Below are 15,032 nucleotides of genomic sequence, written 5' to 3'. Positions count from 1 at the left end.
ACACACACACACACACACACACACACACACACACTAACTCTACCCCTAAACCTGCCCATCACACACAACTTTCTGCAATTTTACATTTTCAAAAAAAACTCATTCTGTATGATTAATAAGCGTGTTTCCTTATGGGGACCAAAAAATGTCCACACAAGGACAAGGATTTTGGATTTTTGTCCTTTGGGTTTACCAGGACACACACACACCCTGAGTCCGTCCTTATGTATGATGTTCAACATGCCAAAAAGATCATATTCATATTTCAAACTGTATGTCTGTTTGTTTTTCTCACTTTGGTTCAGTTGAGCTTTGATTGTTGTGACTCTTGCGGTTCAGTCGTTTATATACAGAATCAGTCTTATTTTACTAACATTGAGATTTTTTATTAATATTTTGAATTAGTTTTCATTTTTATATTTTCTGTTTTAATTTTAGTAAAAGTTTTGTTGTTTGTTTTCATAATTTTTGTCTTTTTTTATGTCTGTTTAGTTTTTATAAATTTTATAAGTTTTTATAAATTATTTTAATACATCAAGTTTAGCTAAATTAATATGAGAAATGTTGTCTTGGCAACTAGCTGAAATAAGTTGTAAATAGATGAAAAGGAAGTGATCCGTTTCGAATGCTGTGAATGTCAAACGTGTGTTTTACTGCGGTGTCGTCATCTTTAACACACATGGGAGTTCCTCTGTACTTGTACGTCTCTGAAACCAAATGATTCGGTGCTTCAGATGCAGGACGAGATCTCTCACTGTGTGTTATCAGTGCATCTCATCTCAGACAATCCTTTAGATCAACACTAGCATTCAAAAGATTGGTGTCTGTAAGATTTTCCAATGTTGTTAAATAAAATAAGTCTCTTCTGCCCACCAAGGCTGCATATTTGATCAACAATTACAGTAAAAACATTAATATTGTATATCAATATATTATTACAATTTAAAATAGCCGTTTTCTATATAGTAGAATATAATATAGAATATATAGTAAAGTGTAATTTATTCCTGTGATCAAAGCTGGATTTTCAGCATCATTACTCCAGTCTTCAGTGTCACATGATCCTTCAGAAATCATTTTGATGCTCAAGAAACATTTATGATTATTAGCAATGTTGAAAACAGTTGTGCTGTTTATAAATCTGTTTAAAAATATAAATCCTTTGTAACATTATTAATGTCTTTACTGTAACTTTTGATCAATTTAATGCATACTTGCTCAATGCTAGTATTAAATACTTTGAAAAAAAGAAGATCTTACTGACCACAAACTTATGATTGATAATGTATGTCAATCAAAATGGTGCAAAGGTGAAATAGATGAATTCTTGGATGTTTGTCTATTTTTGTATGTTTATTTGTATATTTCATGGATCTGTAAATATATTATTTTATAAGTAATTAAATTTTTTTTTTTACATGGTATTTTTCTTAGGTTTTTGCATTTTATTAACATGATTTTATGTAAAAGAGCATATTATTATTATTATTATTTTAAAATGTAATTTAATCTGCATCTGATCATTTTTTTTACCATGTAATTAATTTCAATTCTTTTTTATTTTATTTTTATATGCTGTTAAATGCATCATATACCAAGGAAATCCAATGGATTGCACATGTTTTATTGTACATGTTTTAACCTGTGTGTGTGTGTGTGTGTAGATAGGGTGTGTGATGATCTGGAGCTGTCTGTGGTGTGTCATCGTCCAGAGGCGTTGGACCTGCTGGAGGCCCAATCAAACTTCAACAGGAAAGAGCTGCAAGTGCTGTACAGAGGCTTTAAAAACGTATGCAAGCTCACACACACACACATGTACACGTGTTTTCCTGATGGACTGCTGTGACAATCACATTTACACACATTTTTTCCCTTTGTTTCTCAGGAATGTCCCAGTGGCGTGGTCAACGAGGAGACGTTCAAACAGATCTACTCGCAGTTCTTTCCTCACGGGGGTCAGTGTGTGTGTGCAGTTCATCTATCCATTTCTTTTAATGGGATATGAATATAATGAATGGGGCCTCAGGCAAAAATGCCACCAAAATGAATATAAATCCCCACAAATTTAATATACAGGGCAAAAAATGTGTCTGTGTGAGGTCTGGTGTTTAGTATTTATAAAGGATTTAGCTAGTTAAGCAATGTCACACGAGCAAGAGTGCCGTTTTCCTGAATATCAGCACGATTGCAAATCCTGATTTTATACAACAGTTCAACAAACAAGAAGTTAATATTACGTGACTTACATTTTAGATGCAGAATACTGTTACTGTCTGTTTTTGCTCTGTTTCACCAATGAAAATTATTCCAAACGCATCCACCAACGAGTCATTGCATGTCTCTGATGTTTTGTTACTGAATGAATCCACGTTTTTGAATGAATAACTATATTAGTTCATGTTAACTAATGTAAATTACTTAATGTTAACAAATGGAACCTTGTTGCATTACCGTTTTAGTCCACGATAATAACCCTGGTATAGATACATTTCCTTAGCTTACCATAAAAAAAACATACTCATGTGTCTCATGTACATTTTTATTCAATTTAAAGCGTAAGTCTCACCAAAATGCAAGTTTAGTTTCTTCTCTGACAGACGCAACACCAGCCGAACGCTGTGAGTGTGTGTTAGAAATCAGGAATGGTGAGAGAACATTGTGCTTGGTGTGTTTTTCCTCTTCAAACCAAACTTTGGTCTCCAGTTGAAGTATAAATCACGTCTGGCTAGAGCGTTTCCCATAATGTTTAAGCATCAGGTCAGTAGACGGAGAGCAGAAGGTGTTTTGTGTCTGTTTGAACACATTCGATCACATGAGCGTTTACACTACGAAAACAATCCAGTCGAATGCGTTTTCAATGACCTCTGGAAGTGGACAAGCTCAAAACGTTTTAGACCCCGTTTACACCTGTATTTAGCGTCGTCCACTTGAGATCCGATCGACCAAAAGGCATCTTATTAATACTAGGTGTAAATAGGGCCAAAAAGTCTTCAATAATATACAATACATGTAAGTTCATTATAATTTCAAGAGGTCATAAATTTGGGGACGGAAAACACGAATATACACAGTATAATTGTTTATAATGTTGACTCATCCCTTTTCTTTTATGGTTTAAAGGCTGAAATGTGAGGTTTACTGTATTATTATATAAAACTTAGTTGTTAAACTGTAATGCTGTTTAAATCAGTCATTTTACTGTTAATATATTACTATATAGACATTGTCCTAACAAAATGCGGTAGACCCCATATAGGTCTCAGAAAAGTCTTAATCTCTCTCTCTCTCTCTCTCTCTCTCTCTCTCTCTCTCTCTCTCTCTCTCTCTCTCTCTCTCTCTCTCTCTGTGTGTGTATTCTCTCTGCAGATGCCAGCACGTACGCACATTACCTGTTCAACGCCTTCGACTCTTCCCAAAGCGGATCAATCAAATTTGAGGTGAAATTTCTCTCTATTCATTCAGGTTCTTCACCAACTTCGTTTCTTCTATTGTTATTTTCATTTCTGTGTCAGCACGGTGTTTTCATTTGTGTTGTTAATGAGAAATCCCTCCTCTTCGCCCATTGTTTCTCTTTCTCTCTGTCAGGACTTTGTAACGGCTCTATCTATCTTGTTGAGAGGAACAACAACAGAGAAGTTACAGTGGACCTTCAACCTGTACGACATTAACAAAGATGGTTACATTAATAAAGAGGTGTGTTTATATTATATTTATATTATATTATTTACATAGCAACAGTATCTAATGCAAGTAACGTCCGTCACACAAAACATGCTCAAAGCAAACTATATTTCTATAGTGCATTTCCCACAAGCTGGTAGTTTCAGTTTTGATTAATTTAAGCTTGATGTCGATAATTGTTTATGCTAATATTTATATGGACAAAAAGTAAGATGAAATTCTGATGCTTGTAATGTAAATCAATGAGATCTTTATGAAAATATAAAAGACTAGATATATAAAATGCATATAAATATCAGTCGCCGCTCTATATCTGACAAAAATATGTCTTAGTAAGATGATATTCAAATGCTTAGTTTTATGATCAAAGCTCTGTCGTTTTAAAAACATATAATGCAATGCAATACAATGATGATTGAGAGATGAACAAATAATCCTGATGTTCATATTTAATACTCACATTTTGACATGATTTTTCTAAAAATGACGAATGGATAATTAAGTAAACCTACAGTAAGTGTTCATCTTGAAATATCACTAACAATAGAAGGTTATTTTTATGTTTACTTTATAAAAATCAGTAAAGATTTCACAGCAAATAGACACATGAAGCACGATCTGAAGGAGGACGTTTGTACAATTATACTAAAAGACTTTTACTTGCTGAAGTTGTTTAAACTATCATTCAGACGACTGAAGGACTGGAGTAGATTGTGTGCGACAGGTCTTTCAGTTTTGATCATGTTGATCATTCAGAGGCCTTACAAAATTGGCGTATCAAATATGATACAGAAGGCTTTTGTAGGGTTAAATTTAAAGGATTTGTTGTTGAGTGAAAAAAACTAAAATGCATGTTTTCAGTGTTTTATGTAAATATTATTTTGTGCATTTCAGAATGTCATAATAAAATGGGACTTGTGGTAGATTTTTCCCTTGCGCACCTGATTTAGGTTGCACCTGGTGTCCTTGACACCAGAAAATATTATACTCAGTTGAGTTAGCTCTGAACGCGCGAGTTGACGCCTAAGCCCCGTTCACACCGCCAGCGACTTCATCGCTGTATGTCGCTAGTCTCTATACTGTGAAGTCGCTTGTGGGAGTTCGTAGTGCTGTCGCACTAATGTTATTGGTAGACGCTGCACGTCTGACCATATCTATACAGAATACCATCACAAGTGATATACAACTATATCATTTTAATTTGACTAGGAATTAGGCTCAAAAGAAACAGTATGCTGTTGGGAGAGTGTTTTTATATCACCACAGCAGTGTTCAGTGGATTAAATCATTTAGCCTACTAGATTAAAGATCGATCAATCAACAAATGAACTCATACTGTCATAAATTACTAAAACGTCATTCGAATTTGACAAATAATCAATTTTCTTGTCCCTAATAGTCAACATAATGCAGGGGAAACTGTAAAATGAACTGCAGCAGTGCTAAACTTGCATCATAAAACTACAATACTCGAACTATAAATATGTGAATTAAACTCACTGAGACTGTCGACAGTTTCTTTTCCATGCATCATTTTATTATATCCATGTATGTGGTTACAGTCAAATCATATAAAACAGTGAAATAGTCCTCGAACTCTTCTGTCTTGCCTGGTGACGTGAGCTCCACTGAAAGTATTCTTTCCTATTGGTTGTCGCTCACGAAAATCACTTCTAATTTGCATGAAGTTCTCGCATCGCTTGACATGCCCACATTGTACTGTATCGCCCCCTATCGAACACTATCACTTGGGAATAAGGTCTCTAGTGTTCTTAATGTGATCCACACTATCACTTGGTAGTAAGGTCTCTAGTGTTTCGCTATATTTAGCTTGTCTCCCTATCTGACTTGCTGCGCAGCAATAATGGACAAACAGACTTCAGCAAATGTCCTTTAAATGCTTTAATCATGGCCGGAAGAGTTCCCGAGCAGTTCGCAGGGAATCTCTCCCAAGAAGAAGCAAGGCTGGAGGATCTCAGACAAATTCCATTGAGAATCCCACCAGCTAACACGAATACAACAGTTTTTATAGAATAAGGGGTATGGCAAAATGACATGAAACTTTACATAATTTCCCACAATTTGATTGGTTCTTTTTAGACAAGCCCTTCTGTTGCTAGGTAATCTAGTCATCTGTCTAGTTTCATTTCCCCTATTTGTTATTTATAAACACACACACACACACACACACACTCAAAGTCAAAGGGGCATGGCAACACAACATACAACATTCAAAAACTCAGGACAGAACGTTTTAGTACATAGTGTTTCAAAGTGTTATCATGTTAGGCCTAAAAAGAAAAATAAGGTTAGATGTTAGAAACATGGTTAGTTTAATATACAGTTTACTATTTTATTAATTTAAAAATCCATCACAGTCTCATCTGTGTTTTTTTTTTTTTTTCTCTCAAGAGTGCAACTTTGACCCTTTTTTAACCTAAAATACCGTAGTCAAGAGTTTGGACACATCTGTTCATTCTTTATAATGACTATTTTCCACATTTTAGCACAATAGTACAATCATTTAAATAACACATTGGGAATTATGTAGGCAACATGTTTTTAGAATAATAAATGGATTTGTTTTTTGTTTCTAGGAGATGACCGATATAGTGAAAGCCATATATGACATGATGGGCCGCTTCACGTATCCTGCAATGAAGACCGACACCACCAGACAGCACGTGGATGCTTTCTTTCAGGTCAGACTCTGATAGTGCACCTTAGACATCATCACATACTACAGGGCTGCTGAATGCTTGAATCTGATTGGTTGATGAACGTTCTACAGTGGCTACTCACGGCTAAAGTAGTTCCAGCAGGTTTTGACAGCATTATAGTTTCATATCACTCCGCCAAATGATTTCTGTTACTTCAAAGGTCTTTACAACCGACAACAGCAGAAGAACCAAAACTCACAACGACACTGACCAATCAAATACATATAGTAATAGGACAAAAACGACAAATTAGTTCCATTTTTTTTTGCCACAAAATGACATTTTATCATATACAGAAAGAACATACTCTCTTTCTCCCACTCAAACGCACACACATACAGCACGGACACACACTCACACTCACACAGATATATAGTAAATAGAAAAATAGTTTAGCAACTCAAAAGCTACATGACATTTCTCTCTAGCGAGGAAATAATGGCACTGTTCTTGAAGCAGATAAACTTAGTTTCACTAATAATTGAGACGAACAGACTCTGGTAATTCACACACGCTTAATCTCTCTCTCTCTCTCTCTCTCTCTCTCTCTCTCTCTCTCTCTCCTTGCAGAAAATGGACAAGAACAGAGATGGAGTCGTCACTCTTGATGAGTTTATTCTCTCCTGTCAAGAGGTACCTGTTCTCAACAGCATACAAAATTAGTATGCATAGAATAACCGAATGACTAGTCCATTTGCAAAAACATGTGCAGTATACAAGCAGAGCACAGTGCATTGAATACTGTATCCCACAATGCAAAGCACTCCTTCCAGCTGTTGTTTTTTAACATCTTTTTCTTCACTCGTTATTAGATCAGACTATTGAAAGTGAAGACATTTTAAATGTCTTTAAAAAAAGGAAAATTAACATTTATTTCTAAGATTATCATTGGATGCCACTCGCTGAATTAAACAGAACTATGAAATTGTGTAGCATTTCTTTAGTTGCATACTATACATTTCTTTAAAAGAATCCAGAATATACTGTGCAGTAAGCAGTACACAGGTATTCTGTTCCAGTCATAGCTTGTCACTTTCTCTCTCTCTTGAATGTAAGCAGGGTCCTCTAGTGTCAGAGAGCGAGTACTGACGCATTGATTAAACAGCAGTTCAATTCTATAGTAAAGAAGCAACAAAATAAAATAAAAAAAATCCTCTACATGTTGTGAGTAAGAACAAATAACAGACTCTTCCTTTTGCTTATTTGGGACATTATTCCATGTTGCTTCATCATGAATCATTTGTTTTTATGTTGCTTTGTCAATTATTTCATTTCAGTCCAGGCCACTGAAAGTCATGCAAATAAATGTATCTATGTATTTATTGATTGATTGATTTTATTACTTATTTTTATATTTATTTATTTAATTAATTAACATTTTTATAAATTTTTATTATTCCCTTTTTTTTTTTTTTTTTTATTTCCTTTTTTCCCTTCTTTTTCTTCTTTTTAATTTTTTTTATATTATTATTATTATTATTATCTTAAATATTTTTTTGTATTAGTTAATTAATTTACTTGCATACAATAAATATATCTTATTTTTAAATAAGAATAACAATATATAAATGTTAAAATAATTATTAATAAAATAAAAATTCTAAATAAATAGTCCATTCGTACCATCCAGCCCTATTTAAATTTATGAAATCTTTTTTCAATACTGTTGTTGAATATGCCGCTCCTGACTAACTCGAGTTTTTGTCAAAGTGGTGAAGATGCTCTTTTATGTGCTTTTATGTGTTTTCACCAGACACATTTTTTATCTTTCCAAAATGAATTCTTAGTTTTACATTTTTGGATTATTTTGCTACTTTTCATTCGTTCCATCACAGCTCCACCAGTTGTTTTATGGCGTCACACTTCATCAGAAACACACTGAACTCTGATTGGCTGTTTTACATGTCATTCAGAGCGCCGCTTCTTGTCTGATTCACTAGATTACACAGACTTTCTCTTCTTTTGCCTTTTGCAATTAGTTTGTGTTCCTCCCTCTCTGTCTCTTCCTCGTATTTCTTTCGCCGTCTCTCATGAAATTGTTTTCTTTCTCTTTCTTCTGTTCATATTTTGTCTCTTCAGGATGAAAACATCATGCGATCATTGCAGCTCTTTGAGAATGTGATATAGAGCCAGAGGAAGAGGAGGATGAAGGGCGGAAAAAGGGAAATTAGTCAGAGAAAGAAACCAATGAACTCTTGAATCTGACCAGTTTTCTGTTAAAAAAACAAAACAAAAGAGAAATAACTTTTACCCCATCAACATGGTAATTCTGGAGGTTTGACAGATGTCAGACAACGGCTCAATGCTTCACGTGCCGGAAGACCGACAGGTCCTTTTTTTTTAAACCCTGGTGTTTGACCTCGTTCTGTTGCAGATGTGAGAATTATATGTCTATAACCAAAAAAAAAAAAAGGAAGTAGTTAAAAGAGCATGTGAGTAATTGTGTCAAAGCCGTGTTCACAAAGGCCCAGCGGGTTTCCAAGAGGTCCTGTAAAACCCATTTTGATTTGAAAATATGTCACTGATGTTTGATGCATCCGAGCTTTTTTAACCAGTCGTCCTAGGTGGATTATGGGGTATGTAACATCTGATACACTCGACCTGTGATATGATATTTCTCCAAAAGATGTGCTGAATCGTGTCCGTCATTTAGGTAGACATGTTCTAATCCAGTAGTGTAACCAGTGTCTCAGTGGTTTTCTTGTGAAGCGACCAGTGTTTAACTGGCGTTCTGCAGAAGTTCTCAGTCTGTGACATTAACGGCGGTGTTTTTGACAGTTGTTGTGTCCTGCGCTCGTGCATCGTGTCATCCCGTGTCTGATCTGATGTGTGTTCATGTCCATCATTTCTGGTAGTCTCATCACTCGCACCCGTCTCTGTCGGCTTAGCTCCGCCTACTCGAAGATCTGCTTTCTGATTGGTCTGTTTGTCCGTCAGAATCATTGTGGGTGAATCTCACGACATCATGTCACCAGGTCACATTTCACCCCAGTATCCTCATTAATGAAATACAGTGATTTATTTAAATATGCAAATTTTTGATTTTTGGGGTGAAATATGACTAATTGGCTTTGTGCAGATGGCAATGAAGATTTTGATTGACAGGTGCCGTAGCAAACTTTAGCAGTCACTATATTTGTGTGTGTGTGTTTCACTTCTATTTATTTTAAAAAAATATCTTTTTTTTTTATTTACTGCGTGAAAGCTGTGAATTGCCAAAACTTAGTACTGTTTTATACAGCCATAATGCCACCGTACTGTGAAGAGAGAGCAAGAAAATAATAATAATAATGAAATAAAATGAATATAACTGTGTTTGATTAGTCCTGACAAGCATGATGTTTAAACTCTACATGAACAGCATTCAACATCCATTTTACTTTGCAATCTAACTGATGGATATCTGAGCGAAACTGAATATTAAAAACATGTAGGGAGGATAAAGCTAACTTTATCTGGACAGTAACTTTATTCTAGAGCTGCTGTAAAGCCAAAACAATCTCTGTTCCTGTAATCTCCTATTATCACTGTAAAGCTGCTGTGAAACAGTCTACACTGTTAGAAGCGCTGTATAAATGAAGGAGACTTGACTTGACCCGATTTAAAGCAGGCATTATATACACAGTACCGGTCAAAAGTTTGGAAACATTATTATTTTTAATGTTTTTAAAAGAAGTCTCTTATACTCAGCAAGCCTACATTTATTTGATCGAAGAAAACTATTGTTAAATATTATTACAATTTTAAAAAATGGGTTTCTATTTTAATATATTTTAAAGTGTAATTTATTCCTGTGATGAAAGCTGAATTTTCAGCATCATTACTCCAGTCTTCAGTGTCACATGATCCTTCACAAATCACTCTGATGATTTATTATCAATGTTGGAAATGGCTTAATTTTTTTTTTTTAACCTGTGATACCTTTTTCTGGATTCATTGATGAATAAAAAGTAAAAAATAGCAACATTTATTCAAAAAAGAAATCTTTTCTAACAATATAAATCTTTACTATCACTTTTTTTTTATCAATTTAACACATTCTTGCTGAATAGAATAATTAATTTCTTTCAAAAGAAAAAGCAAGAAAAAGAAATGACTTTGGAACAGTAGTGTATAGTTACACAAGATTTCTATTTTAAATAAATGCTGTATATATATAATATTTATATATAAATATAAATGCATAAGTGTGTGTGTGTATATATATATATATATATATATATATATATATATATATATATATATATATATATATAAAGTGAAAGTAAATATGGTCAAATGAGATTTCATGTTGAGTTTAAAGTCCTAGTTGTTGAAAAGCTCTTAAAAATGTGAACAAATCCGCTTGTGCCAGGAAACTGAAACCAACATGGTAAAAAGTGTAGAAAGTTAAACCTGTGTTTATCACGGTCACAAACATTCCTGGCAGACTCCCGGATAACCTTAGTAATGCTTTTTTTATTATCATTTCTGATCGTTTCTTTGATCATATGATGTGTTTTTGAACAATCACTGTGCCGGTACAGCGTGACGAGTTTAAAATATACAGTATGATATTTGATTTATTACACTCATTGTATATTTTATACTCTGCAAAGTGGGATTAGAAGCGGCAGTGTCTATATAAAGCTGAATAGAGCCGGTTATTTTCCCATGAGACGGGTGACAGAGAGACAGACAGACGCTCAATCAGACAGACAGATTGAGGAGACGGGAAGCTTAAATATCCTCTTGTTGAAATGATGTATAAACTGTTTAACAATAAAATTTTCGATGCATAATGCTGATTGTTCAGTGTTATATTTACACACCATTGCTTTTCCGGGTCAAAACACGTCATCAACAACGACTAACATTATGCCGGCAATGCATCGTCACCATAATAGCACAGAATAATTACAGTACAGTACAATATCTTGTAGACTTTCTCACAGACATCATTTGAACAGTTCATATATTTACAGAGCTGTGATTCAGGATGATTGCCAGTTAGTTTCTGGGAATGTTTCACCTTTTTCCCTCCCCAACGCAAGATCTTCATGGGAAAGCGTTTGGTCGGTGTCCGTAACAAACACACAGATATCATTAGTTCACTTTCCCACACAATGAGCTCAGATGGTTTGAGATTTATAAAATAGCCGGTCAGAAAGCCTGATTGCTTTTCAGATGCAGTGTTTCATCATGTTTCCCTTCTCAGTGTGCAGGACCGTGAGGGATCACGGAGGGATTTTAAGCCAGTGTTGTGGTTTTCCCAGCTCTCTCTTGGGCCCAAGGCTGCAGGTTCTGGAGGGCGTAGAGGGAGGAGTTATGAACACACAGAGGATCCGAAGACACCGATTCGCTCATGGACTTCTGGAGGGCGTCGGCCTGAAGCTGAAGCAGCATCCGATTGGCTTGCTGACGTCCCGCCTCTCTTTCCTCGGCTGTTTGCCTTCTAGACATTTTGAAGATGCAAAATATATATAAATCCAAATCATTAAAACAATGGATACAATTCCATAGGAATTTAATGTGATGTAACAGTTAGACTTTTTAGGGTCAGAGTGTCATTTTTTCCACCCCAGTAAAATCAATGTAATATAATTTTGTTCAATAATATTTTTGCTAACACATGTAGTAATTACTATAAATTATGCATAATTACATGCAACTAACCCTAACCCTAAACCAAACCCTAACCCTATAGTAAGTACATGTAGTTCATTATTATTGCTCAGTACTTAAATGTATAACTAGGACACCTTAAAATAAAGTGTAAGCATATATATTTTTTAAATTTGACTTTTAGGGTACTAAGTAATATTTATGCAATATTTATGGTCCTTTTTTATTATTAACTCCATTTCTATGCGCTTTTTTCTCCTCTGCATCCTGTCTGATTTGAAGATTGACCAATTGGTTAGGATTAGGGTTTAGTTGCATGTAATTATGCATATTTTACTGGTACATGTAACAAGGACACTGTCAAATAAAGTGTTACCATAAAGTGCTAACGGCATTTCTATTTAACTTTCGAATCAAGTCCATGATTTGTTTTATTGTTCACATGGCACGTGCCTCAAAAGTGACCGAGGAGCACAAAAAAAAAAAAAAAAACGCTGAATTTCCCTTTAATATTTCAATGAATTATTCTTAAGGATGGCTATGTTTAATCATAATTGAATACTAATACAAATAATTGAAATTTAAACTATATTAAATGAAAAAGGTGTAACATCTTAATTCTAAATGGGTCTAAATGTTTGTACATGGTGGACTTCTACATTTCCCAGCAAGGATCCAACAACTAAAGCAATGATGCGTGCTGTGTGTGGTTCTGCACTCCTCCAGTCTCACCTCCACTTGGTCCTGCGGTTCTGGAACCAGGTCTTGACCTGCGCGTCCGTCATCTTCAGGCTCTTGGCGAGGCACGCGCGCTCCGCGGACGCCAGGTACTTCTGCCTGTGGAAGCGCTTCTCCAGCTCGCAGATCTGCACGCGCGAGAACGACGTGCGCGGCTTTTTCCGCTTCGGGGGAGTTCGGTTCTGATACGGGTGACCGATCCGCCGGGTCACGGTGAACGGAATGAGAGCTGCGGGAAAAGTGTCATTTATTTATCATGTTATTTTCCTTTAGATTCTGCTGAAAACAAACTCTGATCATGCAATTATTATTGTAGGTGATTATTAAAACCAATGCTCTCTGAAATTATCTGGTTGACTCTGTAGACTATTTGTTCGTTATACATACAAAACCTATAGTTAACGAATCAATAATGAGAAAGATGATTTGTGTGCACCTTTGATGATACATTTCCCTTCCCAAAACAGCGGTTTGTAGACATGCACGAGCACCACAATATGGTCCAGATCATGGAGGTCATCACGTGCATTGACTAGTAATTTTGTAAAAATAAATTGAAACGTGGAATCCCTGAAACTTATTGCGTATGTTTGAAACAAAACACCTGTTTATCATTTTCAAGGTTATTAAAAATGATTAAATCAATAGTTCATAAACACAAAATGGTGCAGCTATTTCTGAAGTGCGTATTGTTTACTTCATGTGTATTAAATGGCTCAAAACATCGTGCATCTCAAAAGTGCACTATTGCACCTATATATATTATTATTATTATTATTATTTATATTATTCGGGCCCAGAAACAACGTTTTCCGTCAAATAGCCTTTATCCCCGTTGTGCTCTGATATCAAACTTAGTTCAAACTTAATGTTTTTTAAGTGTGTATTTGACCTTAAATATTTGAACTATAACTGCTTTCGTTTATTAACTTAATTGAAGAAATGTTGACACAGCCTAAATACACGTTTGGGCCTAATCAATTAATATTCTGGATTAACAATAAACACATTACAGCAACCAATCAAACCAATTTTTGCGTTATGAATTTGAATATTTTTTTATTGCTCTTTAAGAAAATAAATTAATTTGCATTTTAAAGCATGTAAATAATTGTATGCATATTTATTTTAATTATCGTTTTAATTGAAATTTGATTTAATGTGTGGCCTACCAGTTGATATAATTATTAAAAATGACAAAAACAGTGTGGTTATTATTGTAATCAAGGTCATATATTTTTCAGGGTGATTTATATTGAAAAGCTTTTTGTAATTTTGGAGGGGAAATCTTTTTTCCTGAAATATTTTCCTGAAACCAACTGCGCAGGTCCAGCAGCCAGAGAGATCAGTGAAGCGTGTGGATCAATCCCAGCATCCTCAGACTCAGAGATGTGTGTCTTTTACCTGGCAGTCTGTCTTTAGGGAACCTGCGGTTATTGTCCATCCAGGGGAAACACAGCGCCGGGGCCGCGCTCAACATCGCCGGCGGCACCGCGGCGGCCAGAGGTCTGTGTGCCGGGACCCGAATCACTCCACTGGGCACAAGAGAGCCGCTCACCCCGTACACCCGCCCGCAGTCCTCCAGAGAGCCCGGGACTCCGGAGAGAGAGACGGGTATGGAGACATGAGGCGCAACGCTCGCCCTGGTTGGGCTTCCCAAGCGGCTGTTATCCACAGTGTTTCCACGGCTGCTCTCCGGGTCCAGAGAGCCCAGAATCTGATCGATCCCGAATCGGATGGGTTCCTGGTTAGCTTTGGATGGCGGCTTTGGCTCGTTGAGCTCCGCGCGCTCCATAATTCCCAGTTGCGCAGCAGATTGTGGCGGATTAAAACGAACGAAATCACGTTAGGTGCGGCGAAAATAATTTTAATTTAGTTTTAGTCTTGTCCATGGTCTCAGATGACGGTCCTCGTTTCTCTAATTCCTCGTTTGAACTCTGACAGGTCTCGCCACCGATGCGCCGCGCGTCAAACTGTCGAGTTTCCGCTCCGCCGCGCGTGCCAAACTCTTCAGCTCAAGTTTTCATTGGTCGACTGGACCGAGCCGTCATTATCTCTGTCTATTGGTTGACATTTAGGAACGCGAAGAAAAAAAAGTGAACTAGAGCCTCATTATGCTATTCAATAATGTCATCACACCAATTTCTGAAATGCGCATTTATTGAGGCTGAAAGATGTTGCTGCTAATTTATTTACAGAGGTCTCTCATTATGTGGAATTGCATTAGGACATTTTTACGCACAAACTTTGAATTTACTTTGCAGTGATGCAATCAAAATGAATCAACTA

The 15,032-nt window shown here is 35.8% G+C and overlaps 2 protein-coding genes across 6 annotated transcripts in view; one reads left to right on the top strand and one right to left on the bottom strand.

The window, feature by feature from the left end:
• The window catches only part of kcnip1a (Kv channel interacting protein 1 a), a 62,102-nt gene extending 51,632 nt beyond the window's left edge, over window positions 1-10,470 (top strand). For 4 of the 5 annotated variants that reach the window (XM_079892107.1, XM_079892106.1, XM_079892109.1 and 1 more), the window contains exons 2-8: window positions 1,665-1,789; window positions 1,886-1,955; window positions 3,367-3,437; window positions 3,586-3,693; window positions 6,279-6,383; window positions 6,972-7,034; window positions 8,481-10,464. In XM_079892107.1, the coding sequence (XP_079748233.1) occupies window positions 1,665-1,789; window positions 1,886-1,955; window positions 3,367-3,437; window positions 3,586-3,693; window positions 6,279-6,383; window positions 6,972-7,034; window positions 8,481-8,528 (590 nt within the window). In that variant the 3' untranslated portion in view covers window positions 8,529-10,464. Of the gene's footprint in view, window positions 1-1,664; window positions 1,790-1,885; window positions 1,956-3,366; window positions 3,438-3,585; window positions 3,694-6,278; window positions 6,384-6,971; window positions 7,035-8,480 lie in introns of all 5 variants that reach the window. The other variant, XM_079892108.1, reaches the window with a different exon arrangement.
• A 1,064-nt stretch (window positions 10,471-11,534) lies between these two features.
• tlx3a (T cell leukemia homeobox 3a) lies at window positions 11,535-14,747 on the bottom strand. Its single transcript, XM_079893396.1, has 3 exons — window positions 14,148-14,747; window positions 12,738-12,972; window positions 11,535-11,835 (listed from the first exon to the last, which is right to left on the bottom strand). Exons 1-3 carry the CDS (start codon window positions 14,536-14,538, stop codon window positions 11,631-11,633), a joined length of 831 nt encoding a protein of 276 aa, XP_079749522.1. The 5' UTR covers window positions 14,539-14,747; the 3' UTR covers window positions 11,535-11,630.
• Between the last annotated feature and the right edge of the window lie 285 nt (window positions 14,748-15,032).

Source organism: Squalius cephalus (assembly GCF_949319135.1).
Source record: "Squalius cephalus genome assembly, chromosome: 14".
Taxonomy (NCBI): Eukaryota; Metazoa; Chordata; class Actinopteri; order Cypriniformes; family Leuciscidae; genus Squalius; species Squalius cephalus.
The sequence above is the reverse complement of the archived record's forward strand: the minus strand, read 5'-3'. Positions and strand labels throughout refer to the sequence as shown.

Excerpts from the sequence above, each read along its gene's own strand:
- tlx3a (XM_079893396.1), bottom strand. The coding sequence starts at position 14,538 with ATGGAGCGCGCGGAGCTCAACGAGCCAAAGCCGCCATCCAAAGCTAAC. Across the intron at positions 12,973-14,147 it reads CCCTAAAGACAGACTGCCAG|CTCTCATTCCGTTCACCGTG; the intron begins GTAAAAGACACA and ends CTTTTCCCGCAG. Across the intron at positions 11,836-12,737 it reads AACCGCAGGACCAAGTGGAG|AAGGCAAACAGCCGAGGAAA; the intron begins GTGAGACTGGAG and ends CAAAATGTCTAG.